General features: G+C 32.0%; 1 protein-coding gene across 7 annotated transcripts in view; it reads right to left on the bottom strand.

Annotated features, from left to right (window-relative positions):
* Nucleotides 1-2,601: 2,601 nt before the first annotated feature.
* Nucleotides 2,602-27,841, bottom strand: part of LOC107630607 (putative flavin-containing monooxygenase 1) — a 31,941-nt gene continuing 6,701 nt past the window's right edge. For 2 of the 7 annotated variants that reach the window (XM_088508823.1, XM_088508825.1), the window contains 4 exons: nt 5,132-5,231; nt 4,371-4,546; nt 3,851-4,209; nt 2,602-3,242 (listed from right to left, as the gene is read on the bottom strand). In XM_088508823.1, coding sequence (XP_088364949.1) covers nt 2,888-3,242; nt 3,851-4,209; nt 4,371-4,546; nt 5,132-5,231 — 990 coding nt within the window. In that variant the 3' untranslated portion in view covers nt 2,602-2,887. Of the gene's footprint in view, nt 3,243-3,850; nt 4,210-4,370; nt 4,547-4,993; nt 5,232-6,063; nt 6,833-27,841 lie in introns of those variants that run through there. The other 5 variants (XM_088508821.1, XM_088508822.1, XM_088508826.1 and 2 more) reach the window with 4 other exon arrangements.

Genomic DNA, 27,841 nt, shown 5'->3' with positions numbered 1-27,841 from the left:
GACTCACTTTAAGAATTCCTAATAGTTATAGTTATCGTATATTTGTCAATAGGATATTCTTATGATGAAAATAATATTAGAATTTTTCTTTGACCTACGACTATCATAGTAATTGATAATGTATTTGTTATACTTTGATTCCGAACACCTAATACCCTACGGTGTTAGTTGAATAGACATTGGGTATGATTTAAATACTTGTAGAATTAATAATTAGTCAAAATAGAATCCATCAACTATGGTAATGAGTTTGAGCTCTACGATTATAATGAATGAAATAAACAATGCCTTGGCCAAGGGGTTTGAATGAATTAAGAAATGAGTTTCTTAAGTCATTCATAATTCATTATAATAATGGTAACAAGTTAGAGTTTGACAATCAAACCGTACTCTAAAAGTTAGCCAAGAGCTGAAAAGATGGAAGGAGTTGTATTTTTTGTTCATCTTGGGTTCTTAGTAAAAATATTATTACTTCATACTATCGGGTCGTCAAGGAGCGTTGCTAGACGCCAACCTTGATTAGTAAATTTAGTATGACTAATTTACTACCCGCTTAGTATTGAACTTATGGGGTCACACACTAATGAGTGTTCTAATCCTTGGTAAATAATTATTTATTTATTATTTTTATTAGATCAAAAAAATAATTATATCAATTCAAATGGAATATTATTATATTCTTTGCTAGCACCATGAATATAATAATATGAAAATTGAGAATATTAAATAATTAATTATTTATTCTATGATGAGTTTTAAATATGGATAAGATTCTAACTGATTCTGTTTCAAATTAAATTGTAGTTTGATTCACAAATTAGTGACCAATCTCATACTATATATATGTGTATATGATAAAATAAAGAAAGGACAAGTTTTTCTTTTACCTCCACGTACACAAATATTTCAATTTTTAGTGAAGAATTGTTGGTATAAGGAATTACAAGAAATTTCTCAATTAAATCTATTGATCAAAGAATTGACAACAAGAATCAGTTTCGATATGGATAGACAGTACTTTCGTATTATCGAAAGACAAAATTTTATTCACTAAGATACTTAAGTATTGATATCTAACCCATCTTATTTCAATAAAATTTTAAATATAAAATAGAACAATAAAATTATTTTATTACTTTCGCTGCGTGTCGACACTTCTAATCCTACACTCCAATGCGTGGAAGTGGAGAATTCCAATTTACTATTATGTCAAAAGCAAAAAAGCAAAGAAGAATTATGGAACTCGTTGGAGAAGATAGGGATGAGTTCTAATTCGAAGACCAAGGCAATCGAGCCCTGATTAGAAGGACTTGATTTTGAAAAGAAAAAAAATATATATATATACTTGCCGTGTGTTATTGAATAATTATATTAATTAATTTTTATTTTAATTAAATAAAAAAATAACACTATAATTTATTTATCTATTTATAATATATAAAAATTAATACTAATTAATTTTTTTATAATGAATTTAAAGTTATTTTTTTTTATTAATAATGTCACATCAGCAATTCTAATAATTTGGCAAAAGATAAGAATCAGTTAATTGTCCTTTAATAAAAGATTTTTTAAAAATTAAAAAAATCTCTTATCTATTATTATTCAATTAAAATATAAAATACTAATTAAATATAATAAACATATATTAAAAATGTTATAATAATAATTATAAAAAATATTAGTTATAAATATTAATATTTTACAATTTATACCTATTAAGATTCTTACTATTACACTATTTGGTTTACTTAGATATGGTGTGTAAGACTCTTATTATTTTTCATTTCTTAATATCTCATATCAATTGTCAAAAATTTCTCTAAATTTAAATTTAGTATATCTTTTTATTAGATATATTTAAATATATAATAATTATATAATTAATTTATAATTTTATATTATATGTTTGATATTTTCCATTCTTATTCATTCATTCATTTTTCTTTAACTGTTTTACAAACCAAAAAGCACTATATGACAAATAAAATACAAAAAACATATGTTTTTTAAAAATAAATGAATTCAAATTCTTAAAAAAAGCAATAAACAAAATTTTAATTTGTATTACATTTTAGTTGAAGAGTTATATGGAATGATACACAAATTGTCAAGTAAATTTTTTGTAAAATATCTTTAATATAATTAAAATACTTTAAATTTAACATTAACTTACATATTATCTAATCAATATCTAAATAATATAACATTTATTAAAATACACTATATAGTATAAATAATTTATCATTCTAATATTAGAAAAAGAGAGATATTTTTAATTCTTGTTTAACATTTATAACAAAAAAATTGATGCAAAATTATATTTTATGACAAGTGAGTTATAAATAAAAATTTAATAAAAGTATTTTATCGAAAATATGCTCTAATAAATTATTTAATTTTTACTTACCGTTTATAACACAAAAATTTAATATGGAATTGATTTTTTTTTAATGAGAAGTGAATAGTACATAAAATTTAATTGAATATTTTTATTGGAGATGCCTCTAACAAACCAAAAAAGAGTTATAGGCCGTAGGCGTCTAATAAACCAAAAAATAGTTCTGGCCTGGCGTGCCAAGAGAAAGTGTTGAAGCAGGGTTTCTTTGTAGAAGGCTACCAACTCCAATTGCAACACATCCATAGAAACAAATGGAAACACTCAAGCTTCAATGTGTCAACATGGACACACCAGCTTATCATTAGACCTGGACATAATAAGAACCCCATTATGGGTTCAGTAATTATTCAGTACATTAGCCACTAAATACTTTTTCTAAACTTCATTATCATACAACAAATTCCTAGAATAAAAAAAAAACCAAGAATCGCCAGGTCAAAATGTTGAGTATAGTAGATTCTCACATAGCAAAATCCTTCTAAGTTCTCATCGTTTATGACTAAGACCAACATAATCTTTCGGCCCATATGGTTCAAACAACTCCGCAAAAAGACCCTTTTTTCTTCTGTGGTTACACCCAATGTCTTTACACAATTGATCATTATACCAAATGCCACAATTTGCAATGCACGATTTCCAATAATATTCACCAGCATGTAGTTTCATATTGTCATCCCACACCTTGACATCCTTTTCCATTTCAGTTATGGTTGGAAGCTCAATGTTTCCATCCAGAAAATGTGCTAGCCACTGGCACCTCATTTCAGAGGAGTATAGATTTGATAGGCTCTCAGCATATCCTATTATTGCCAATTGAGGAATTCGAGGGTGAATTATCTGCCTGAAAGTAACACATCACAGAACTTGTGATATCAGTGATCTGCTTTAGAGATTTAATTTTCACAAATTAATTAAAAAAGTAACATTTTGTAATTTTTATCATGCTATGTATTCAGTTATCATTGTTAGTTCATCATACAGTTAGTGACAGCTATTGTCAGTGTGAGTTTCTGTGCGGGCAAATCAATTGAGTCTATTTTAGGATATTAACTCTGTGTATATAAACTAGTTTCAGCCTTTTTAATAAAAGAGAACCACTTCATTTTTTCATGATTCAATTCTCTAATTTCTAAATCCTCAATAATTTTTAAAATCATGTGTGTTTGTTCATCTTCATAAAATACTGATTTAGTAATACAAAAAATGTTCATATTTCACTTATACACATTTAACTGACAAGAAAATTAATCAAAATTGTTGTTTTGTTAAAAAGAAAATCTACTATATTGATGAGAAAACAAATTATTTGAAATACAATGAATAAATAAATAACCGAAATAACTTCTTCTTTTGGAAGAAGCAACTAAAACAATTTACAAATTCTAAATAAACATATTAAAGCCTTTTCCAAAAATAAAAGGCCCATTTTACAACGGAGCTAATAGTTACCTGTAGAGGGGAACAGATGAAGACTTTGACCCAATGATGTATTTTTGGAACACATGTGATTTGAATATGCTTTGGAGTTTTTCATCACCTTTGTAACCTGTAGCGAGAATTACTATATCAGTTTCTAGTGGCTTGGCTTCTCCATTAATGAGTAAACCTTCTTTGCAAAATCCAAAGCTTTGTGATTTCTTTATGAGAATGGATCCTTCTTTTAATTTGTCATAAAAGTTCTCAGCAAGCACCCCAATACGACACGAAGAGATTCCTTGAAGAATGCTGTAACTCGGCACCAATCCATACTTCTTCATTGGAAGCCTCCATCTCAGATATGATTCGGCCACTTTCGCCAGTCCCCACCTCTAAAAAACTTAATTAATTAAGTGGAACCATCAAATGATTATTTACTAACAAATGAAAACATCTAGTCAGACCTTATTTACCAGCACTGCTATTAAATTAGTGGGTTCATAGAAAAAATTAAATACATGTGTATTTGCCACAGCTTTCAAAAGAATGTTACCAATGGTGAAAGCAGAGTTGCCACAAGGCTAAGTAGGAAGGACTCTCCAGGCTTGTGAACTAAAAGCTCAGCAAAACGATTTGCATAAAAATATTCTATATCAATTCCCAAAATGTTGAGTTCTGGGAAAAACCAGTGAGCAGATCTTTGGATCATTGTGCAAGGATACTTGACTCCTAATTGATGACATGAAAGAGACATCAGAGACAAGATTTGTAATTTGTAGTGCCTAAAGATATAAAATTCATCTAAAACTATGTTAGATGTATATCAAAAATCAGTCATCAAATTCAGTCACTCGTATAAAGTATATATTAAAATATGAAATATATATTGAAAATAAAATAAACAATCATAAATTCATACACAAATATATAATGACTGATTTAATAACTGATTTTTTACGTATGCATAGCATTTTTGTTCTGGATATGTTTAGTCTAGGAATAAAAATAGGGTGAAAACATCTATAAAAGAGTTTGATTGATATACTTACACCAGGATATCATTCACAAAAAATTTCACCTTATTATTATTACTTGAGCTAAACATGACAGAAAATGAAGTTTTTCACTTTTAGATGTGGTGAGAAAATATGAACAACAAAACAAACATATTCTAACCATTTGCATGTGCACATTCAGTTGCAATATCAATAGCAGATTTCTGTGAACCAATTACTGTAACTCTCTTATCTTTAATCAACTCAGCAGCAATCTTATTGTCTAAAGCAGAGTAGTTCATTGAATGCAAAACCTTGCCTTTGAAAACTTCTGGGCCTTGTCCAGGAGGGAATAGGGGAATGTTAGGTACACCACTATATTTCCCAATGCAGAGAATAACAAACTCAGCCTCATACACCTGCTCAATTAAATCTTTAGCTTTTATGTATTGTATATTACAAGAATGAAGAATCCATTGCGCATAATGTAGGCGTATACTCTGCTACAAAACTTTTTTTTTTCAAGAATTTAATTTCAGTCGAACTTGCAAATCATTAGACAAATACAGAAAACAATGTATACTTCGACAAACTAAACGTGGTATTAGATTTCACCTGCATAGACACATATATTATTATATTATGAAGTTCAGTTACACTCTATATTTAATAAAATTCTCGTCAATTCTTCTTATTTCTTACATTACATATTGACTTTCTTTTTAACCTAAAATCATAACTATCGTTCTATTGAAAGTCCAAATTAAAACAATTATATTCGAATATTTTAAAATTTCATAATAGGCATGACTCTCTCCAGACTGATTATTCTAAACTTATCATTTTAATCCAAAATTACAAGTTAAATAAGAGAAATATCTGCTACTAGAACCATTCATATTATTAGTTAAATTAATCTTTCCCAAAGTTTTGACAATAGTACACTCAATATTTTTGTAATTTTAAAATATAATTCTAAACACCACCTCCTTGAATATAACACTAACTTCACTTAAAAGGGGGGTTTAGGAAAGCTTTGTGTCAATTAGACAAAAAGAGACCTTAGGATGAGTTTCACCAAACACTTGAAGGGAATATAGTGCTATTTGCACTTACTTGGAATAAAATGAAAATTGCAGAACTGTTAGCACGGTGCTGAATCAGTGTGCTTCATGAACAAAATATTTATATGAAAGTTAGGTTTCCTAAGTTATAAAATCTGACCAAACTATACAAAGTATATACGCATACCTTTCTGGAGAAGTTCTTGGTATGTTGCACTGTAATATGCCATGTTCCTTTCGAGGAAAAGGGCTTACCATTACCACCCCATAATTCCCATGTCTCCATTTCTTCACTGGACTCTCCTACATACTCTACATCTATGACCTTTGAATTGAACCTAATATATGAAAAGAGAGAAAAATTTTGAGCAAAAGAATTAAGATAATGTAACACTTGCTGGCTACTTGGGTTCTCTTCTTTCACAGAAGAATGCCATGGAAAATCAGAGAATTGATAGGTTAATTTTTTGTTTTGGAGCTTTGTGGATTCTGTAGTTTGCCTCCATAGGCCTCCAACACCTTCCTCAGCTTCAAAGACAACTGGATTAAACCCTTTTTCAAGAGTGTATTTGCAGGCAAGAAGGCCACTCGTTCCTGCTCCAATAATTGCCACTCTTCTTTCCATATTCAACTATGGAAAATTTAGCTATTTTTCTGTATATTTATATTCTGAAAAGATCTTGCCAGTATTGGTAATATCTTGTAACAACAATGCGTTAGGCCTAAGTATCTTGTAACACAGTTATTTTATCTTTGGATTTATAGATTATAGATTTTATCCCCGATATCAAACACGGTCAAAGAAGTAATTAAAAGTAAAAGCAAGTATAATAAAATAATAACAGCGAAGTCAATCATACACTGCTAGTCTGCTAATGGAATCAGGAAAGGAAAATATTCATACCAAAAAAAGAATTAAAATTTATAAGAGACGTGGTTATTATGTCAACAAAAAACTAAACAAGTAGCGGCGTAAGCAAATTAAAGTAATAATAATAATAAAGTTGGGTTCCAACTTTCAACGATAAATGCTTTGAAGATTAATTGACATCCTATCTTTTAATTTTGTTTTGGAGCATGGTACACTAATTTCTTTAATAATGATATTTCAATGAATAAGTATAGAGAAATTAACTTTTTATTCGATAATTTTAGAGGATCAGTAGAATTTATTATTTTTGACTAATAATTAATGAATAATATTTAAAAATGTTAACTAAAAATTTATTCTTAGACTGTTAGTAAAAATATTAGACTGGTAATTAAAAGTAGTAGTTAATAAAAAATAAAATTATTGGTCCTTAAATTTTTATTATTATTTAAATTATTAGTTAATTTTTTTATTGTAAAATTATTTTTCTCATAATGATATTTTAATGAATACGGATTTAGAATTAGGGTTTGAAATTTAAAATTTAAAATTTATAACAAAAATTAATTTTTAAAAATGACTAAAATTGTTAAAGTTGGATTTCTAATTAAAATATATATGTTGTGGAGAAATAAATAAACGAGAAAATATATATTAGTGACACTTAGAAATGAGTGTAATAAAAAAGAGTCTTTATACTTAAAACGAAAAAATTGTACAACTAAGTGAATTATCAAATCAAGTCTAATCAAGTTGTTATAACCATTTTCACATTCAGCGCTACTTATTATGCGTATGGTCTTCCTTTTCCTTATCTTTCTCTTTTATTATCGTCATCGTCGTCCCTAGCATCACCACCTCCTTCTCGTCTTCCTCCTCTTGTCTTCCTTCTTTTCCCTCATTTTTCACTTCATTATCATCATCGTCATCACCACCACCTCTTCCTCTTCCTCTTCCTCTTCCTCTTCCTTGTCTTCATTTTTTTTCATTTAATTTATTCTTTTCCTTCTTTTTTCTCATGCTCCTTCATTATCATCACCATCATTATCATCATCATCTTCTTATTCTACTTAATTGAATATCACACAATTAGTTTAACAATAAAAAAGTACATTATATTTCTATGTCACGGTTAAAAAATTTTGGTGTCAAAATAAAAATTTTCTATGTCGCGGTTAAAAAATTTCAGTGCTATTTTTCTGATCAATTCTATACAATTCAAAACTCTCCTCCTCCTCCTCCTCCTCCTCCTCCTCCACCTCCTCAGAAATTTCGGTGTCAAAATTAAGAAACTTCTTGTATTACAGTTAAAAAATTTCACTGCTATTTTCTGATAAATTTTGCATAACTCAAAACTTTTTTTCCTCTTCTTCTTCGTCATCATCACCATCTTCTTCTTTTTTCTTCATCTTCTTTTTCTTGTTTCACATTCTCACAATTCTTTTTGTTTTACCCTCTTAACAAGAATAAAAATAAGAAAAAAAGAAATAAATTAAACAAAGAAGAAGAAAAAATATATAATACTGCAAAATCACTAAGATGAAGAGAAAAAGAGAAAAAACGAATCAACAGTAGCATCCATAAGAGAAAGACGATGAGGAGGAAACATCCGAAGAAGAAGAAAGAATACGAAGAAGCGTACGATACGAATGTTTACGTTAATAGAGAGTTAGAGTATGTCTAATGCGCTCTCACTAATAAAACTTATTTTTATTGGACTTACTAACTTGATTAAATTTAGTTGCCAAAAATACTTAAATATGTAGCGGGATCAGTGTTATCAAACCCGGCTCGACCCGGTTGGTTCGACCAAAATTTCGGTTACCCGGTCATCGAACCGGGCCGAGCCACTCATTGAACCGGATATGCAGTAGACCTACTAAAACCCGGTTTGACCCGGCAGGTTTTCATTAAACCCGATGACCCGGCCGATTAATTTAACCCGGTCCTGTTTTTTTTTTTATGACACCCTAATGCCTCTAACCCCCAACCCCATCCACGTCTCTCTGCTCTCTCGACCCCACCCCCACCCCTAACCCCAAATGCCCTAATCTGATCCACAGTGACCCACCCCTGCCCTCAAGCCTCAACGTCTCTCCTCTCGGGTCTCTTTCTCGCCACTCTTTCCCTCAAGCTCTCTCACCTCTCTCACGCCACTCTCGTCTCTGGTGTGTCACTTTTCTTTCAGTCTCTGTGTCCTCACCGTCTCAAGCTTAGTCACCGCCTTCCTAGGCTGGCTTCACGGGCAGCAGAACCAAACGGAACCACACGAAACCCAGTCGCGCGCCTTCGCCGGAAGCAGAGGCAGCAGGTCCCAGTGGGCTGGTCTTTTTCGTCTTCTTGCTTGGAGCCTCGTCGTTAGCTTCCTTGGCGCAACCCAATTTGGTGAATTCCAACAAATTCCCCCTTTCTTTTTGTTTCGATTTTATTGTTGTAATTCATCACTGCAGTTTGATTTTGTTACTGAAAGTTAAATTGAGGAATGAAGTAGGATGGTTCCATGAGGAGGAACACAACTCAAGCCTGGTGGTAGCAAGGCTTGCAACAGACGCAGCTGATTCAAGTCTGCCATTGCTAAGAGGATTTCAATCATTTTACAGAACATGATTTTGTTGCTGTAAATCCTCTTTGTAGTTAAATTTTTTGTTGCCATAAATTATCATTGAACTTTAATTTACTTATTGTGTTATGTTTTTTCTCTTTATTTAAATTGAGAAAATATTTTATATTAGTGACTAATTTATTATATATTTTTGCAATATTAGTTATGTTTAAGAATTAATACCTATTTTTTGTTAATGTATTTGTGAAGATATACTTTTGAACTTTTAATTTTAAACTTATTTTTTTTATGATTTTATATTTATATTTAATTAGACCGGATCAATCGGTTTAATTAGTGATCTATCGATTGAACCAATAACATAGTGACCCAATCGTGTGACCGAGTTGATTGCCGGTTCGATTCTGATAATTATGAGCAAGATGTACTTAAAGATATGTTTATATGGAATTGTTACCATCATAATAACTAACAACCCTACTTTTTCTTTTCAACTTTATACAGCAAAATCAATTTTCAATTTTCTTTTTTACATATTTTCTCCTTCCACTCCTGGGATGTGATGTCTAAAATTTCTACCAAAAAACAAAATAAAAAAAGAATAAGACAAATAGAACGCATTTGGCCTTTTATGCTTAGTGGATTGGACACACACACCAAATTCTCATCTATAATTACGATCGAGATTTTCATCAAAGTAGGCGATGCAAACGTTGATGATTGATTTTTCGCCAAAAGTTACTGTCGGATAATATATAAAGGTAAATATCAAATCGGTACCCGAAAGATTCTAACGCAGAAAAAATTGTACTTGATTTTTGTTACTGACAAAATAACTCTTGAAAGATTTTAAAATTTGACAAAATTACCCAATCGTGAAAGGATGACGTCACAAATGAATGAAAAACGCTGATGTGACCGTCGGAAAAGAGCTCAAATGATGGCAGAGAGCTCCAGCGACATTTTCGGCTACCTTCTTCTTCTTTGTGTTTGCTGCTTCTTCTTCTTCAACACGACGCAGCATCTCCTTCCGCCATGGTAGCTGAAAAAGAAGACCGCCATGGCACGCCACTGCACCTTGCACATTCTTCGTGTTTGCCATTTCTTCTTTTTCAACACGCCACTGCGTCCCCTTTCGCGTCCTCTCTGCTATGGCAATATCTCGCCGTTGCATCCCCTTCCGCCATGGCAAAGAAGAAGAAGAAGAAGAAGAAGAAGAAGAAGTGTCTCCTCTACCATGGCAGCACCTCGCCGCTGCGTCATGCCATTGCGTCCCTTCTGCGTTCCCTCCGCCATGGCAGCACCTCGCCGTTACATCCCCTTTTGCCATGACAAAAAGAAGAAGAAGCATTCCCTCTGCCATGGCAGTACCTCGCCGCTGCGTCATGCCGTTGTGTCCCTTCCGCGTCCCCTCTGCCATGGCAGCACCTCGCCACTGCATCCCCTTCCACCATCGAGCAGAAGAAGAAGCATCCCCTCTGCCATGGCAGCACCTCGCCACTGCGACTCCTTCTGTCATGACAAAAAAGAAGACCGAAAACTTCACCAGAGCTCTCTACTATCATCGAAGTTCTCTTCCAACAACCACATCAGCATTTTTTATTCACAGTAATGTCATCCTTTCACGGTTAGGTGCTTTTGTCAAGTTTTAAAATTTTTTAGGAACTACTTTGTCAATAACAAAAATCAGGTACCATTTTGTCAGTGCTAGAATCTTTTGAGTACTGATTTAGTATTTACCTCTATTTTGATAGAAAAACCCACAAAAACTTATGGTGTGTAATTTAGTGAGTATGTGCCAAAACATAGTATCGGATTTACCATCCAATTTTTCCAATGCAAACCAAAATTTTGAAATGCGTCGTTTCATTTAAAAAGAGCATGCTTAGCATCGGATTAATCCACCTAAAAATCTAATGCTAATTTAAAAGATAACAAGCCATATTGACCCATCTCCCTCACTTTTCCCTATCACCTCCAACACCCATCGGAGCATCTAAACGCCATGCCACCAGTCGCTGTCACCATGTTCGTTTCCTCGCTGGAAGGTCGTTGGGCTCTCTCTCATCCTCACCCCCTATTGTGTGCGTGGTTCCTTGTCGTCGCCACTACCCTCAGGCACATTGCGAATGTTGCTACTAGCTACCTCGCGAACGTCATTGCCCATTACCTCGTGAACGTCCCTCAATGTTGCACAAATGTCTCCCTTCATTCCCTTCCTTTTCCCCTTTTGTTTTTAATAATTTGTGATGCTTCAATGATCTCCACCACCTCTTTCAACAGAACCAGCCACCACCTCCACTATTGTTTCTGCTGCCACTATACTATTGCCCCTCTCTTCTAATAGGTAAGTCTCTTTTGTTTTTTTATTTAAACTAATTTAATTATTTTTGTAAATTTCTTATTTTGTTTTTAAAAACTTTAATTGGGCTAATTAGTGAATTAGGTTAATTCAGGGTTTAGAGTTAGTTAGTTTAATTAGCTTAATTAGCATAAGTTAGGTACAATTTAGGTTAATTAATTAGGAATGTTAATTTATTGAATTAGATTAATTTTAAGGTTTGGGGTTAGTTAGGATAATTACTTTAATTAGCATTAGTTAAGTAAAATTTAGGCTCATTAGTTAGGGATATTAATTTACTTAATAAGGGCAATTTAGCAAAAAAAAATATGTTAAATTAGAAAAAGAAATGATGCAATGAAAAAGTAGATCAGAAGTATAAGAGATGTTGAGAAAAAAGTGAGATGCATACACTACAACAGTTTTGGTTTATGGCCATGATTTTTTTTATCAGGTTTAAAAATTATGACCATAGACCTCCTAGGTCACGATTTTTGGTCGTGACCTAAAAAAAATCTTTGGCCACTGTTATTTTTGAGAAACCTTGATCATAGATATCTATGGCCATGGTTTTGAAGGGTGACTATAGATCAATAAAATTATTTTAGGTTTTAGGTCACGCTTTCTATTGTCACAATTAAAAAATGTGACACAAAAGTACCTTTGGTCATGGTTTTTTTAAATAAAGGTGACCTAAAAGGGTCTATGGTTACGGTTTCGAAGCGTGACTTAAAGTGATCTATGATCACGGTTTTAAAGAGTGACCTAAAAGGATTTGTGGTCACGATTTTATAAACAGTGACCTAAAAGGGGGTCTATGGTCACGGTTTCAAACCGTGACCTAAAGAGATCTAATGGTCACGGTTTCAAAGAGTGACCTAAAAGGATTTATGGTCACAGTTTTTTAAAACGGTGGCCTAAAAGGGATCTATGTTTACAGTTTTAGTACGTGACCTAAAAGGATCTATGATCACGGTATGAAGTGTGACCTAAAGGGTCTATAGTCACGGTTTCGTAGCACGACCTAAAGTGATCTATGATTACATTGTTAAAGAGTGACCTAAAAAGGTCTATAGTCACGATTTTATAAAACGGTGACCTAAAATGGGTCTATGTTCACAATCTTAATGCGTGATCTAAAGGGATTTGTGATCACGATTTTAAAGAGTGACCTAAAAGAGTCAATAGTCACAATTTTATAAAACGGTAACCTAAACGAGATATATGACCACAATTTTATTGTGTGACCTAAAAAGATCTATTTAATTTGATATTAATTTGTAACTTGACAAATAAAAATAATTTTATTGGATTACTTTAGTCTTAATTATTTTTTTAATTTCATATTTTAATCTAACTAATTAATTTAAAAATATATAAAAATAAAATGAAAAAAATTGCAAACAGCATCGTTTCAACACCCCTCCCTTCGAAGTGCCCTAGTCCTTTGATGCTGGTCAACGTTTTTTTGCTTGCTGATTCTTTTTCTTGCCAGTCTATCCCTCAAGTCGTCTCAGCTTTCTCATGGCTAATGCTAGTGTTGCACTACTTACCGTTTCGGACTTAAACTCGTCACGCTTTGTCACCGCCTCAAGGTCCTTCTTCTTCCTCTAGTACCCACCTGGCGACCCCTCAGTGTCTCAGTCTTGTCACTCTCTCACTAAGCTCAATCTCTCTTACTGTTGCTCTATCACTCAATCTCTCTCATCTTTGGTCTCTCACTGACTCCAGTCTCGCCTTCAAGCTCATCGTTGCTCTTTGTCTCATTACCGTCTTGCACTCAGTTGCGCGCATTTCCTGCGATCGTTGTTGTCGATGGGAGAAGCAACAAGTCCTGCACATCGTTGTCATCTTCTTGCTTCGAGCCTCGTCATCAGCTTCCTTGTCGACATCAGCAGCTAATCCCCGATTTAGTGAGTTTTAAAAAATTTTTCTGTTCTTTCTTGCTCAATTTTGTTGCTAAAAATATCACTGAGCTAATTTTTTTTGTTGTTGAACATCATCACTATTTTAAATTGTTTACTAATTATCATCACAGAACCTTGAATCTGTTGCTGTATTATTGAAAAATTACCTAGCTAAATTTTTTGTTGCTGTAATTCATCATTGCATGTTGATTTTGTTGCTAAAATTTGACTTTGTTGCTAAAAATATCACTTAACTAATCTTTTTGTTGCTGAAAATCATTAGTGAGTTGAATTTGTTACTGATTATCATCACTAGAGCTTGAATTTCTTATTGTTTTGCTGAAATAATCACTTAGTTAAATTTTTTATTGTTGTAAATTTGTAAATCATCTTTTGAGCTAAATCTTTTGTTGGTGAAAATTATCATAGTTATATTTGTTGTTGAAAATGAGGTTTATGCTCTCTACAAATTAGAATAAAATTGTTCAATTATATTATTGTTCCCATGCTTTCTGTTTGTTTTCTTTTTTGCTAGAATTTTAAAGATGTCTTCATCACAACTCATTTGATATTATGAATTATTCTTGGTATTGATTTGTAAAAAATACACAAATATAGATATAGATGCAAATTAAGATGAAGAAAATGTTGGTCAAACTTTAAATTTGTCTTATGAAGATATAGATGTCGACTTTGAGATCATTCCTTGAATTTGATTTATTGAATGTGTTATTTTTTGCTTTCACTCTTATTCATTTAAATTTTAAAAAAAATTTGTACTAGTGATTAGTTTATTATCTCTTTTGCATCATTATGTGGTTAATAAATGAAAATGCTTGGCCATTTTGACTTAGGCTAGAAGGTAAAATTAGAATCTAGGATTGTGAAAATTTAAACTTGTAAACAGATTAGGAAAAAAGATTTGTGCTTGTTGCTCTTTGTTGAGGTCGGTCTCCTTCATAAAAATGTGAATTAGTCGTTTGAATTATTTTTATGCTTTATTTGACTTCTCTTTTTTTGGAATTGAATTATTTTCATGCTTTATTTGATCTCTCTTTTTGTAGTTGAATTATCTTATACTTTATTTGACTTTTCCATTTTTGGAATTGAATTATCTTTATGCTTTATTTGACTTTTCTTTTTTGGATACAAGATGAACAATGAAGGAAAATCCAAAAGAAGAAGGATAATGACCCTATCCCAAATGGAATCACAAAGAAGTCCTATGAAGAACAAGAATCCAATAAAAAATTCAAGAAAAGTTCAATTCACAAGTGCTTATGTATTACTAAAACAATTTCAAATGAAAAAGGAACATCTATTAGCTGCATGTGGGGATGATAGCAATAATAAGATGAAGAAAAAAAGTAAGATATAACCTTTCAAAAAGAGGCCAACTAGTGAAGATGATGGTCAAGTCAAGATGCCAATGAAAAAGAAGATAAATAATAAGGATGATGGTCAAAGCAAGATGTCAATAAAGAAGAAGATGGCAAGCATTGAAGTAGAGGGTCAAAGCAAGATGCTAATGAAAAAGATAACAACTAATGAAGATGAGGGTCAAAACAAGAAGCCAATGAAGATAACAAAAAGAAGAGAGCTCATGGTCCCACCCAACTCAAGCATATTCATGCTATGGAGGGATAGATAGAGTTAACATGGTCTAACAACAAACCAATAGGTTCAACAAGCACACATGTTCAATTGTTTAGTCTATTCTTGGGTACACTTGCAAGAAACTCTAATTTGGTCACATTATTATATACTAGCTAGCAAGCTATACCAAGTGAGACTAAAACTTCAATGTTAAATTATGCAAAGATGGGTAGATCATTCTCTATTTTAAGTTTTTTATTGTTGGATTTAGCATGCATGGTAAAATAATTAAATTCTTTGTTTCTTCTTAGTCTAAATATAATATTCCGAGTGATGCTTAGCATTGGGTGATAGATACTATTGGAGAGTAATGGGAGCAATTTAAGAAACACATTAAAAAGTATCACTATACACCATACAATTCATTCAGAGAGATGATAAAAAATTGTCCAATGACTGTACCTAAACTTCATTTTCGAAAATTAGTTCATGTTTGGGAGGCTTGATTTAATTAAAGTAAGATATTTTAAACTTACTTTATTGGCTTTAATGTTTCTAATGTGTATTTGTTGTCAAAATCTAAACGACACTATCTATGGATTTTTACTTTGCAATGAAATATAGGTCATATCTGAAAAAAATTGTGAAAATAGATCCAAGCAAAAATGAATTCGTCGGTATTGCCAGTGGATTAGGCAATAAATTTTTTCGATAAAGACGTTAACGTCGGACTAGATTTTTTGCCGGTAAATACGTTCGTAATATTTGGAGGGAAGAAAAGCAAATTTGGCGTGTTCTGTACCGTTGGATTTATCATCGGATGTCTCCGCCAATAAATCTTACTTAGTGAAATGTTACGTTTTCTCACACGCGATGAAGTTATTAGTCGACTAATCTGTTGGTAAATCTGACGGTAAAATTGATCCTAAATTGGAATCACGCGCCATTTCCCTCTTATTTTGAAAGATAGTTCTCTCTCTATCACACCAACACGCTCTCTCTTTCTCTCTCTGTCTCCATCTCCCTCCCCAAACCACCTCCGGCAGCCCCTCCACTATTGCCAGCCACCACCACCAGCCTCCGAAGATCGCGTGTACTGGTCATTGCCACCACCAACTTGTGTTGCGTGGAGTGATGCTGTGGCACTGCCGATTTTGTCGTCGCCGTCGCTGCTCTCCAGAGATGCCTCCTTCCTCCGTCTGGGTAGGTTGTCATCCTTCCTCTTTATATTGTATCCTATTTTATATTTGCCTTTTTTTAACTATAACCCTAAATGCATTCCTCCAAGTTGGTCACTGTCGTTGCCATTACATCGTACATGATGAAGTCCACCACATCAAAGAAGTTTTTTGCATCGTTACTGTCTCCAGGTAACTCACTGGGTAAGAAATATAGATTAGTTAAACCTTAAATCCTAATTTATGTAATTTTAATTTGTTATGAGTTGAAAAATATGAAATTAGGATGACAAGAAATCAATTATAAATTTTTCATGTTTAAATATATCAGAATGTATCTAACTGACATAACAGATTGAAAACTAGTTGCACTTAGTTGGGGCCATAAGAATAAGAGCACAAGCTACCTGATATATAATGTTAATGGATATTGGTTCTATTCTTTACAATGGTCGGTGGGAAATAAAATAGATAATACTAGAGTCTGGATTCATGGAGATTCAAGCGGTAGTCATTCTGATTAATATGGTGTGTTACACAATATAATTTAATTAGGGTATTTTTTTCTCACTACGTACAAGGTCTGCATGTTTAAATATGAATAGTATGATTCAAGTTTGCCACAAGGAAAATGAAAGCACAAGGACTACAATATGACTGAAGTAAATTTGACCAGAAAATATAGGCACTATGATCCTTTTATTATACCTCAAAATGCACAACAGGTATACTATTTGCTTTATCTGTGGTCATACGAGTCTAATTGGGTGGTTGTGGTTAATACTAAGCCAAGAGGTCGCATTGAGTTTGATGGAACAGAGGGTTAGGAACCTTACCAAATTGATGACCCAGCTCTTTCGAAAATAGTGGTTGATACCGTGATCCGATTACCTTTAGGTCGTCGACTGTTATGGATGACGACATCATTGATCTTAGGGTAAATGACGACACACTACCACTAGAGGACGACAATCTTCAAGAAGAAGAGGGGGTTGATGGAGACGAAGAAGAAGAAGACCCATTCGATGATCAAGAGATTACCTCAGAAGAAGATAATGATGAACTAGAGAAAGGAGATTATTAATGTGAATAAGGTTAACCTAAATATAGTTTAACTAGTAGCTTGTTGTATGTTTAAACTTTATCTTAGTAAGATCATATAATTACAACGTACGCTAACCTTAGTTCTATCTTAAGTATTTCTTTATCAAACTTTGATTAGACTGTAATATAATTACATTATTTCAAGTAGGGATGACGATAGGTTGATGACTCTTGACCAGGCCTTGTTTTAATTATAACAACAAAGAGTATCAGGCTCCATAGTCATTAGGGCTTTGTTTTGATTAGTTTAGCAACATTTATTCCTTTCGTGTTTTTATTCTTTACATTTGATATTTTAAATCCTATATAAATTACTATTTTTAGATAAATTAGTTTAGTAGCATTTTATTCCTTCACTATTTTTATTTTTATAAATTATTATTTATCAGGATCCATTATAAATTGAAGAATAAAATAAAAAAATTGGCGCTTCCATCGGAAAAGGTTAATAAAAAAACTAAAGTTTTTTTGTCAGATTTACCGTTGGATTTTTCCGCTGGTAACACAGCACGAAGGCTCAGCATTTGACGCCAAAGTTACCATTGGATAATTTTCGACAGTAAATGACATCAAATTTTCATATCTTAACCATCATATTCTACCACTAATTCTGCCGCAAGTTACCGGCGAATTATTTTCGTTATTCTGCCGGTAAATCCGACGGTACTCAATATTTTTCTTGTAGTGAATTGTTTAGTTTCTTAGAAATGTACACTAAAAAAATATGTTAGCTATTTTTTTAGCATTTGGGTACATGAACTCATTTTGATATTATTTGTGTGTAATAGGAGCATCTTCAAAATCTGAAAGATGCAGGATACATTGATGATGATGTAGTTAAAATGATTTTTGGAAAGGAGAGACATGGTAGAGTTCGTTTCTATGGTCGATCAGTCACAAATTAAAATCCTCTCTTAAAAAGGAAAAGCAAATCCAACAAATGCAATAACAACATACTAAAGTGGTTTCAACTATGGAGAAAAATCGAAATAACTTAACTTACAAGTTTGATAATTTAACAAACTTAGTTAAAGCATTGTTGCAACAAGTCAATCCTGGTATGAGTGCAGAACAAGTGCAAGTTATAATAGAAGCTGTCCAACAACCTCCACTTGATGCAAATAGTGCACCAAATGAGGCGCGACGAAATATTCCTCCTCTTTTATCTGGATTGAGTCATATGGCAAAAGATTTGGAAGTTAGTGCTATACAAATAGTAGTTAAACTAGTAATGACTGATTCCTATTGGGGTAATAAGACAAATATGAGACTTGTACTATATGTATAGGAATGTGAATGTGAATATGATTAAAATATTTATTTCTTTTGCTAGTAGAAGGACGTGATGTGAAGAATATTATTTTTGATAGATATATGAGATGGGACAGGTCTCATATATACTTTAGTTATTTAAATGTAATATTTTGATGTCTTCTGTATTTTTTGGTTACGAAACTTTACTGCGTGTTACATGTAGTAGATATAATATAATATATTTTGATTTGTATGTGTTGTTTGGACTAAAAATATATCTAGCTTATAATATAAATTTTGTTATTTAGATTACGTGATTTTGTCTCTTTTAGACTTATTTTGTGATTATCATAATTTTTTGATTTGATTATGCTTTAAAAAAAATCTCACAAAATAGAGTAAGTTATGGTCATGGGCTATGGTCACGATTTTAAAATAGCGTGACTATAGAGTAAGCTATGATCATGCTAAAACTATGATCATCACGATTTAAAACCAGTGTGACCATAGAGTAAGCTATGGTCACGCTTAAATCGCGATCATAGATCAAGCTATATATGGTCATGATTTAAAGTTGGTGTGACCATATATTAATTTATGGTCATGGTTTGAAATACCGTGACCATAGAGCAAGCTATGTACGGATTTTATGCATGACCATAGAGTAAGTTATGGTCACGGTTAAAAATAGTGACCTACAGTGTTAGGTAGAAAGCTATAACTGTGACAAAAAAATCTGTAATCATAGATTTATGGCCAACAACCGTGACTTAAAGTAAAAAGCGATGACTATAGATCTATAATCACTCTTTTTATTAGCTATACTATTATTATAGACCAAAAATATTATAGTGATAATATATGAGATAAGAGTAAATAATGTGGAGAGAGAGTGAAAGAGAAAGAAAAAGAGAGAAAGATGCATCTTAGAGAAGAATAAAAGATAAAAATACAAAGACCATGACAGTAAAAAATTAATGAGTAGATTGAGTCAATTTAGAGAGAGATCTAGATTTGGAGTATCAATGCATCATTATATTAATTTAGGAAGGAATTAATTCTTTGATTTTCTGTAAGAAGGTGATATTTTGGTATGGTCCAAATTTTTTAGTTTTTATTTAATATTTTAATTTCTTTTATTTGAGATTTGTCTTAGAAATTATGTGATAATAAAATTACATAAGTATAAAATTTTGGTCGAAAATATTTGATTTTTAATCGATATATTTTTAAGATTATATATATAGTAAACTAAGTAGGGATTGGATGACAAAAACTACTAAAACCAGGTTTTAAAAAAATCGAATCCATCATCAAACTATTTTAACTACTAATTTCCTGGTTTATATATATATATATATATATATATATATATGTATTGGTTATTTTGGTTAAATCAATTGAACTTCTAAACCAAGAAATTAGTAGTTAGAATAGTTTAATGACGGATTCGATTTTTTTAAAATCTTATTTTAATAGTTTTTGTCATTCAATCTCTACTTACACTACAACACTTTTGAGCTATTGTAACATGTAGTACATACAACACTTAAAAAATGTTGTCTAAAATGATCAAAAGCAACTTCTAAAATTTATTGCAAAAAAATAAGGCTATTGTAACTCTTTATTAACTAACGTGTCATAAGAATGTCTTTGATCAATTAGAAAACATGTAAAAAGTGTTACTTTAGTAAATTAATCAAGCAACGCTTATGGTCTTCATATATTACCCTTCATAAAGGATGCTTTTAAATTTTTAATAGACTTCTCATTATAATCGTTGCCTAAAATAGTTCAATATTTTCCATTAAAATTTTGCTCTTCCCTTTAAATATTTTAAGAAGCACAACATATGCATTCATAACCTTGTTCATTCCTGTTACTAACATTTCAGAATCAAAATCATGAATAACCCAAAATCCCCAACCCCAATCCTAACACAATCTCCCCAATTTCACAACACTGATGCGTGCATTCTGCGTGTCTCTCTTCTCCGACGAGTTCTGCTCTACTCCACCGTGTTCTTCTGCTCTGTCATGTTCTTCTGCTCATGCTGTGTTACTCTGCTAGCTCTGCTCCGCCGTGTTGTTCTACTCGCGCTTAGTCCTACTCTATTCCGCCGTGTACTTCTGCTTGCGTTGAGTTCTTCTTTGCTCCGTCGTATTTTTCTGCTCGCGCCGAGATTCGCGCTGCTCCGCTATGTTCTTTTGCTCGCACCTTGTTCTTCGTTCTCTCGCGCTGAGTTTTGCTCTACTCCTCCATGTTCTAAATTGGGAGAAGTAGCTACTTATGCAAAAATAGTGAGAAATGTGACCTTGTTTATCTTTTCCTTAATGTTTCAAGAATTTCATGTAACTCAATTAGATTACAAAAAGGTCATCTACAGATAAATGTGAGGTATGTTGCTTTTGTCTTTAAATATGTGATTTAATTTTAGGTTTAAGATATTGGAAGAATAAACTCTTATTTGCTGCTATTTTACAGGCAGAGTTGTTAAGCAAGAAATATGAGGAAAAGTACAAACATTGTAGTAGAAATAACATCCAAATTGATTGTTGAAGAAGCTAAATTTCATGATATACAGGTAATTAGAAATTTGAATGATTATTTGGCAAATAGTAAAAGGTAGGGTTAATTGGCATGCCTTGTCCATATTTCTCTGCAAATATGACATTTCACTACATCGCTTAACCATTTTTTTTATGCATATTAGGAAAGGAAGGTGGAGTTGCAGCAAGCCATTATCAAAATGGAGCAAGGAGGCAGTGCAGATGGTAATCTTCAGGTATTTTTATTAATGCAGAGATTTTTGTGAAGTACAAGTTTATGCAATTTTTTGACAATGAAAATCTCAGAAATTAAACGTGTTTTAGTTAAGGTTAAAATTACAGGCAGAAGTGGACCTGACCAACTTATAATCCAACTCCTTTTGTCTTAGCTGTCCAATAAATGGTACAATCATGGCTCATACAAACTCCATTTCTATGCTTATATTTATATTATCAACGCTCTCTATGGTTAATTACTTCTATTTCATGAGAGATTGGATTTGAATTTGATCATATATGTTATCAACTCTCTCTATAGTGTTTCTTTTAATTTCTTATTAAAAGAACTTAAATCACTGTGTTGCCATTATATTGGGTTTGGCTTAATTGTATGAAACTGAAACTAACTTGTTTTAGTTATTTTGTCTTCATTAACTCAAAGAGATTCTTCTGGTGGTGGAGTTAACATGCTACAAGAAGAAGAGAAAGTCATAACAGGTGATAGATAATAATAGTGAGGCAAGGTTTTTGAAATTTGAATTTGGTAGTTTTAGAATATTGGGGAAAATGTGTTAGTGTTATGACTTATATATCATAGTCAAATGGAGTTGTTTGAATCATATTTATAAAGAGTTCAATTATGTTAATTTTACCACTTTTGGTGTTTAGTTTTTCACATACTGGGCATTGTATTTAATTTGTTTGTGGATTTATCTAAGATTGTGTTAACCATCTGTATTTGATGATTTGCTTATCTCCTTTTACTGTTGCTTGTCTACTTCAAGAAGTTAGAGATGATTGATGATCAAGTCTTAGGATTCATTGCCAACTTTCTTGGCATTTTCAGTTTTGCTTTGATTATAGCATATCACTTGGTTGCCAAGTTCAAGGGAGTTTCTTGCCAAGTTCTTCAACTCTTAGTATACTTGAATTCATGTTAATGGTCAAAACATAAATGTGGAGACAATTGAATTGTTGCAATTGTGAAAAATGTGATGCTGTAATAATTTTTTTATTTGAATTTTGGCAGATTGTTGATATTGGCAAAACTCTGCTGTTATTCATGGAGCATCAAACCTTAGGTGACAAGATGTGAAGAAGCTGGCATTTGATCACATAATTCACAGTATTAAGTGCATGAACAGAAGCATAAGAAAAAAGCGAAGAACCATGCTCTGAAAGTGTCTTGTTTTCAATGCTATAGGTGTCATTTAATTTGAGTTGAACCTTTTGGTTATGTTGGCTGTGTAATGTCCTCAGATGGCTGTGCTTATTAAACAATTTAAAGGAATGTTTATGTGTGTTTGTTCTTTGTCTGTTTTCAAAAGAAAGAGGATGAAGCATGAGTTAAGAAAGCCCTTGTGACACTATGTGAACTTCACAGAAGAAAAGATTGGTTTGACAAGAGAACAACCAATACAATGTTCACTGTTTGTTTCCCCTTTATATTTTGTGATTGTGCGACTGTTTTGAAATTCTGATCTTAGGCATAAAGATAGTTTTTGGTGTTATCAGGATCATGAAAGAATCTTTATCGTCTCAATATGAACAAGGCTAAGCAGCTAATATGAACAAGATTAAGCAGCAAAGGTAGAATTTGATTCACAGAGAGGCGATGGGTGGGATTCTCAAGTGTCAGATCATTATTGATTTGATTTTCTAATGTAACATTATAGCTTTAAGATAATTTTGTTATTGTGAAGAGATTTTATGCATCTCAATAATAAAAACTAAGCTTCATTGATATATGTGCAAGTTACTTGTGGTAGTAACTGAGGTAATAAGTGGATATGTTGTCTTTTGCCTTCCCTTCTAATATGTTTGTATTGTTTGACCATATGCTTTAGAACCAAGGCTTTCTATTTATGATCCTTGAGATAGTAATATACTAACTAAATTCTTTTTAATCTTGAATTTGTAGATGTTGTGCTAGGTATTTACACTGACTTACTAGCATGGCTAGGGAGACAGAAGGGAAAAGAAGAAAGAAGAAACAAGAACTCACAATGCTCAGCTGCATGCTACCATCTCAGTGGTTGCAGTGGCTTCTGTTGTGGCAGCCATTGCGGCTGCAATGGCTGCTTCATATACACCAAGCAAGGATGAGAGGATGGCCAAGATTGACATGGCTATAGCCTCTGCAGCCACATTTGTGGCCATGCAGTGCGTCGAGGCTGCTGAGGCAATGGGGGATGAGAGAGATCACCTAGCTTCTGTGGTTAGCTCAGCTGTCAATGTCTCCTCTCATGATGATACCACTACTCTTACCGCTACAGCTGCAACTACAACAGGTTGCACTCCTTGATGACACTGTCAAGAATCAACAAAAGTATAGTTGCATTGTCAATTAGCCCCTCATAGGACAAAATGTGTCTTGTGTTCATGTTGGCATGGGTAGTGTGAACTAAGAGATAGTAATGATGACCCTGATCTTAATTGTTAATGTTTCCAGCTCTAAGAGGAGCAGCTACCTTGAAGTCAAGAGCATTAAAAGAGGTACGAAATATTGCTGCAGTGACACTGTTACGAAAGGCAGAGGAGGGATTGAAATTTGTGGCAAAGCTACTACAAATAGTCAAATACCAGCAACAATACCAGCGCAAAGGTAACAGAACATCAATCACAAATGCTGCTGCCAGTATTAAATCAATATTATTTTGTTGGCAAAATGACTTGACATAGTAATGAATAATGATGAAAACTGCTGGTGATCTTCACTGGAAAATGGTTTATGTTTACATTACCAAAAGGAAAAAGAGTAAGCTACCTTTGGCTTCACAAGTCACAACATTGTTTTCCTTATATATGGGGATAATCCTGATCATAAATAGATACTAAATTCTTTGTAATCTTGAATTTGCAGATGATGTGTTACATATTTGCACAGACTTACCAGCATGGCTAGGGAGACATCTGCTTGATGATGGCGAAAAGCGGAAATACTTTGGGTTAAAGACAAATGCAAGGGGGATTGTGGAGATTGAGTATATCTGGACTCAAGGGGTCTCAGGCTTCTTTCCATTGTTGCACAAAGACAAAATAGATTTGGAAACTGATCCATGCATCTTACAGAATTACCTAATTACTATTAATTGAGTCTCTAATTATTGCTGATAGTTGTTTATGGCAATGACTCAACTCAAGTGAACTTTGTAACTTAAGCAAAAATTTTCTGCTGTCTGAATTCGTGCAATTGTAGGAGTTTTATTTATTTGTTTATTTGGATAACTATGCCTTATCTCAAGTCCCTATAATTCTTAAGAATTTTAGCTGAGGTTTTATCTCTTTTCTAAATTTTATTGTGTATAAATTTATCTAATAATTAAATGATTATACATGTCTCTTTTGTATTTTCACTACAAAAACAACCTTTGATTTTAGCCAAAAAGATAACTTTTTAATGGTTGCATATTTAGTTTAAAGGCAACACTTACATGGATTGCATATTTAGAAGAATAAGCAATGCTTTCAAGAGTTGCATATCAAATTGATAGGCAACACTTTTAACAGATTGCAAATTCAAATAAATATTTTTAAGGTGTTGCATATTCTAAACAATAGACAACACTTTAACATGTTGCATACTCAAAAGAAGAGGCAATACTTTTTACTAGTAGATGAAGCATGACAGCTAAAGAAATAGATGTAAAGTGTTGTCTAAAATACAGCTCAAAAGTGTTGTCTATTTTAAAGAATAAGCGACGTTTTTAAAGAATTGTCTTTAAAAACGTTGTTTTTAAACCAAAAAAGTGTTGCCTCGATGACCTAAAGTAACGGCTGCATCTGCAAGCCCCCAAAAACGTTGCCTCAAGTCCCAAAACGTTGTTATAAATCAAAGACAACATTTTATCAACCTTTAGCTACAAAAAGGTTTATCTACAAAAAGTTGAAATTAAAGCATAGTTGCGCGTTCAATCTTTCCACACTCTTTTAATTTAAAAAATATTTTTAACACCGTACCATACACATGCCGCCTGTTAATATTTTAAGTGCTAGTAGGATGTAATTACTTGTTTTGATCCCAAGGCCAATTGTTTCACGTTTCATTATAATATGGTATTAGAAGAAAAGAGTAAAATAATATACAGTTAGCATTTATCCATGCAATTACTTCCCCTCCATAATGATGAAGGAATGAACGTAAGCACATACGTTTTCAACTTTTTCATGAGTTGTTGGTTATTTGTCTAATTCTAATTGTATAATTAAAATTACAATAATATTAGAGAATTAAGAGGGTCCAGTCAATAATAAGCTAATAAATATTTTTGAATTATATTCTATATTAATTAATAATATTAATTATCATCAATTAGTAATTATTTAAATTTTTTTAAAAAGATACAAAATTAATGATTATTAATTGCCTCTACTTATTCTAATTCATTTTTTATCATTTATTACGCAAACACTAAATCTTTTTTTCAAAAAAAATTTTGAAACTCCAAAAAATAAAAAGTACCAAAACATAAGATAAAGAGTCATCTAAATCCTAAGAAAAAAAACATGCAAAACATAGGAAAAAGAATAATCCAAAACTAATAAAAAGAATCATCCAAATCCTAAGAAAAAAACATACAAAACATAGAAAAAAAGAATAATCCAAAACTAATAAAAAGAATTATCCAAAATGTAGAAAAAAAAAATATAAAAAACTAGTTAAAAAATCATTCAAAACCAAATAGGAGGAGGAGAAGAAGAGCCACAGGGTGGCCGATGACGACGTCTTGGGCGGCGTTGCGTGGACAGTGTGGGGACTCGCGATGGCGTATTACAACGAGTGGAGGAGTCGTCATGGATCGGAATAGTTGAACGCGCCTCGCGAATAGGGACCTGGTGGTGGTTGCGTCGCGACGGATGGAGAGTCATGGGGTACGAGTGGCGAGCGATGGGGAGTCGTGAGCTGCAAGGGTGCGTCGAGCGACCGATGGGGAGTCGCGATGGGACGCGAAGAGGGTGAAGTAGAAGCGCGATGGTGACTGTCTTTCCTGCGCAAACGGCAGATGAGGTGGCGGAGAAGGATGCAAGGACGACCGGTGATGGCGCGCAAGGACGGTGCTGCGGCGACACTAGCGGCGCGAGGACAAAACCGCAGCAGCGTGGGGTATTGGGAAGAGGGATTAAGATTTGTGGTTTTGTGTAGTGAATGTTGAGTGGAAGTGAAAATAAATTAGGATACATTTTTATTCAAAAATGTCATTGATGTCAATTAATCAAATTTTGAATTTGAAAAAATAATTTAAAATTAATCATTATTAATTAAGTTGTTCAATTTTTGACCGATAAAAACTTGGCTCCTTGTACTTTTTCTTAAGATTATTCAAAAGAAAGATGACAACAAAAAAAGAGGTTTATGACACATTTTACTTCTTTTTTTTTTTTATAAAATATCAAATTTAAATCCGTCACGCGCACAGAACTAAAATAAACTAATTTTATATATAAAAAATTATTTAATAACAAAAGTTTAAAAAATAATTTAAATTTAATTATAAATACGTTATACATTTTAATATTTGAAGAAGTTTATTATCTAATATATATTTAACAAACTTAAATATTATAATGCAAAATTAAATGTAATGCAAATATAAATATTATATTTTAATAATTAAAAATAACATCTATTTTTTCATGAATCATGATATCATAAATTTTAATATTATTATTATAATTAAATAATATTAAAATATAAATTATTAAAAAAAGTAATATATAGATGATAAAAATAATATCTAATTGATAAACATAATTTGATTAAAAATAGAAAAAAGATTTAAAAACATCATAATAACATCATATATTATAGTGTTTTAGGCATGCATCACCCAATATATAATAAGCAAATTATTTAGCAAACTAAAATAAAGAATGATGGCAATCAACCTAATTTTTTAAATAATTATACAAAACATTAGCAAAGATAGAAAAGAGTGAGTGTGAGGCATAAGATTACGTGAGAAGAGATAAAAAAAATGTATAAAATGAATGTTAATTTATATAATAAACATGAATAAAAGTGAGAATAAAATGAGAGAATATATTCGATTTTATTAATCAATTTATATTTATTAAAAAAATAATATTACTACTAAAAGTATAGAGTAACTTACACAGAAATAAAGAATAAAAAAAATAAAATATAAGGCTACACACTATAAAAGAAGAATAAAAAATAATGTGATGATAGAAAAAGTGAAAACTATAAAATGATAAGTTCATTAATTGTTTATGTTACAATATTAAAAGCCATGTAATATGTCAAGAGTTAATTGTGTTATTATTTAATTTTTTTTATACATTATAAATAAATTGATAGATAGATATATAAAAAGATTTTTATTAAATAAATTTTTTTTCAAATAAGATATGCAATATTAGAA

This window comes from Arachis ipaensis, chromosome B3, assembly GCF_059453495.1.
Source record: "Arachis ipaensis isolate K30076 ecotype BB chromosome B3, ASM5945349v1, whole genome shotgun sequence".
NCBI classification, from domain to species: Eukaryota; Viridiplantae; Streptophyta; class Magnoliopsida; order Fabales; family Fabaceae; genus Arachis; species Arachis ipaensis.
This window is presented reverse-complemented; position numbering and strand designations above follow the sequence as displayed.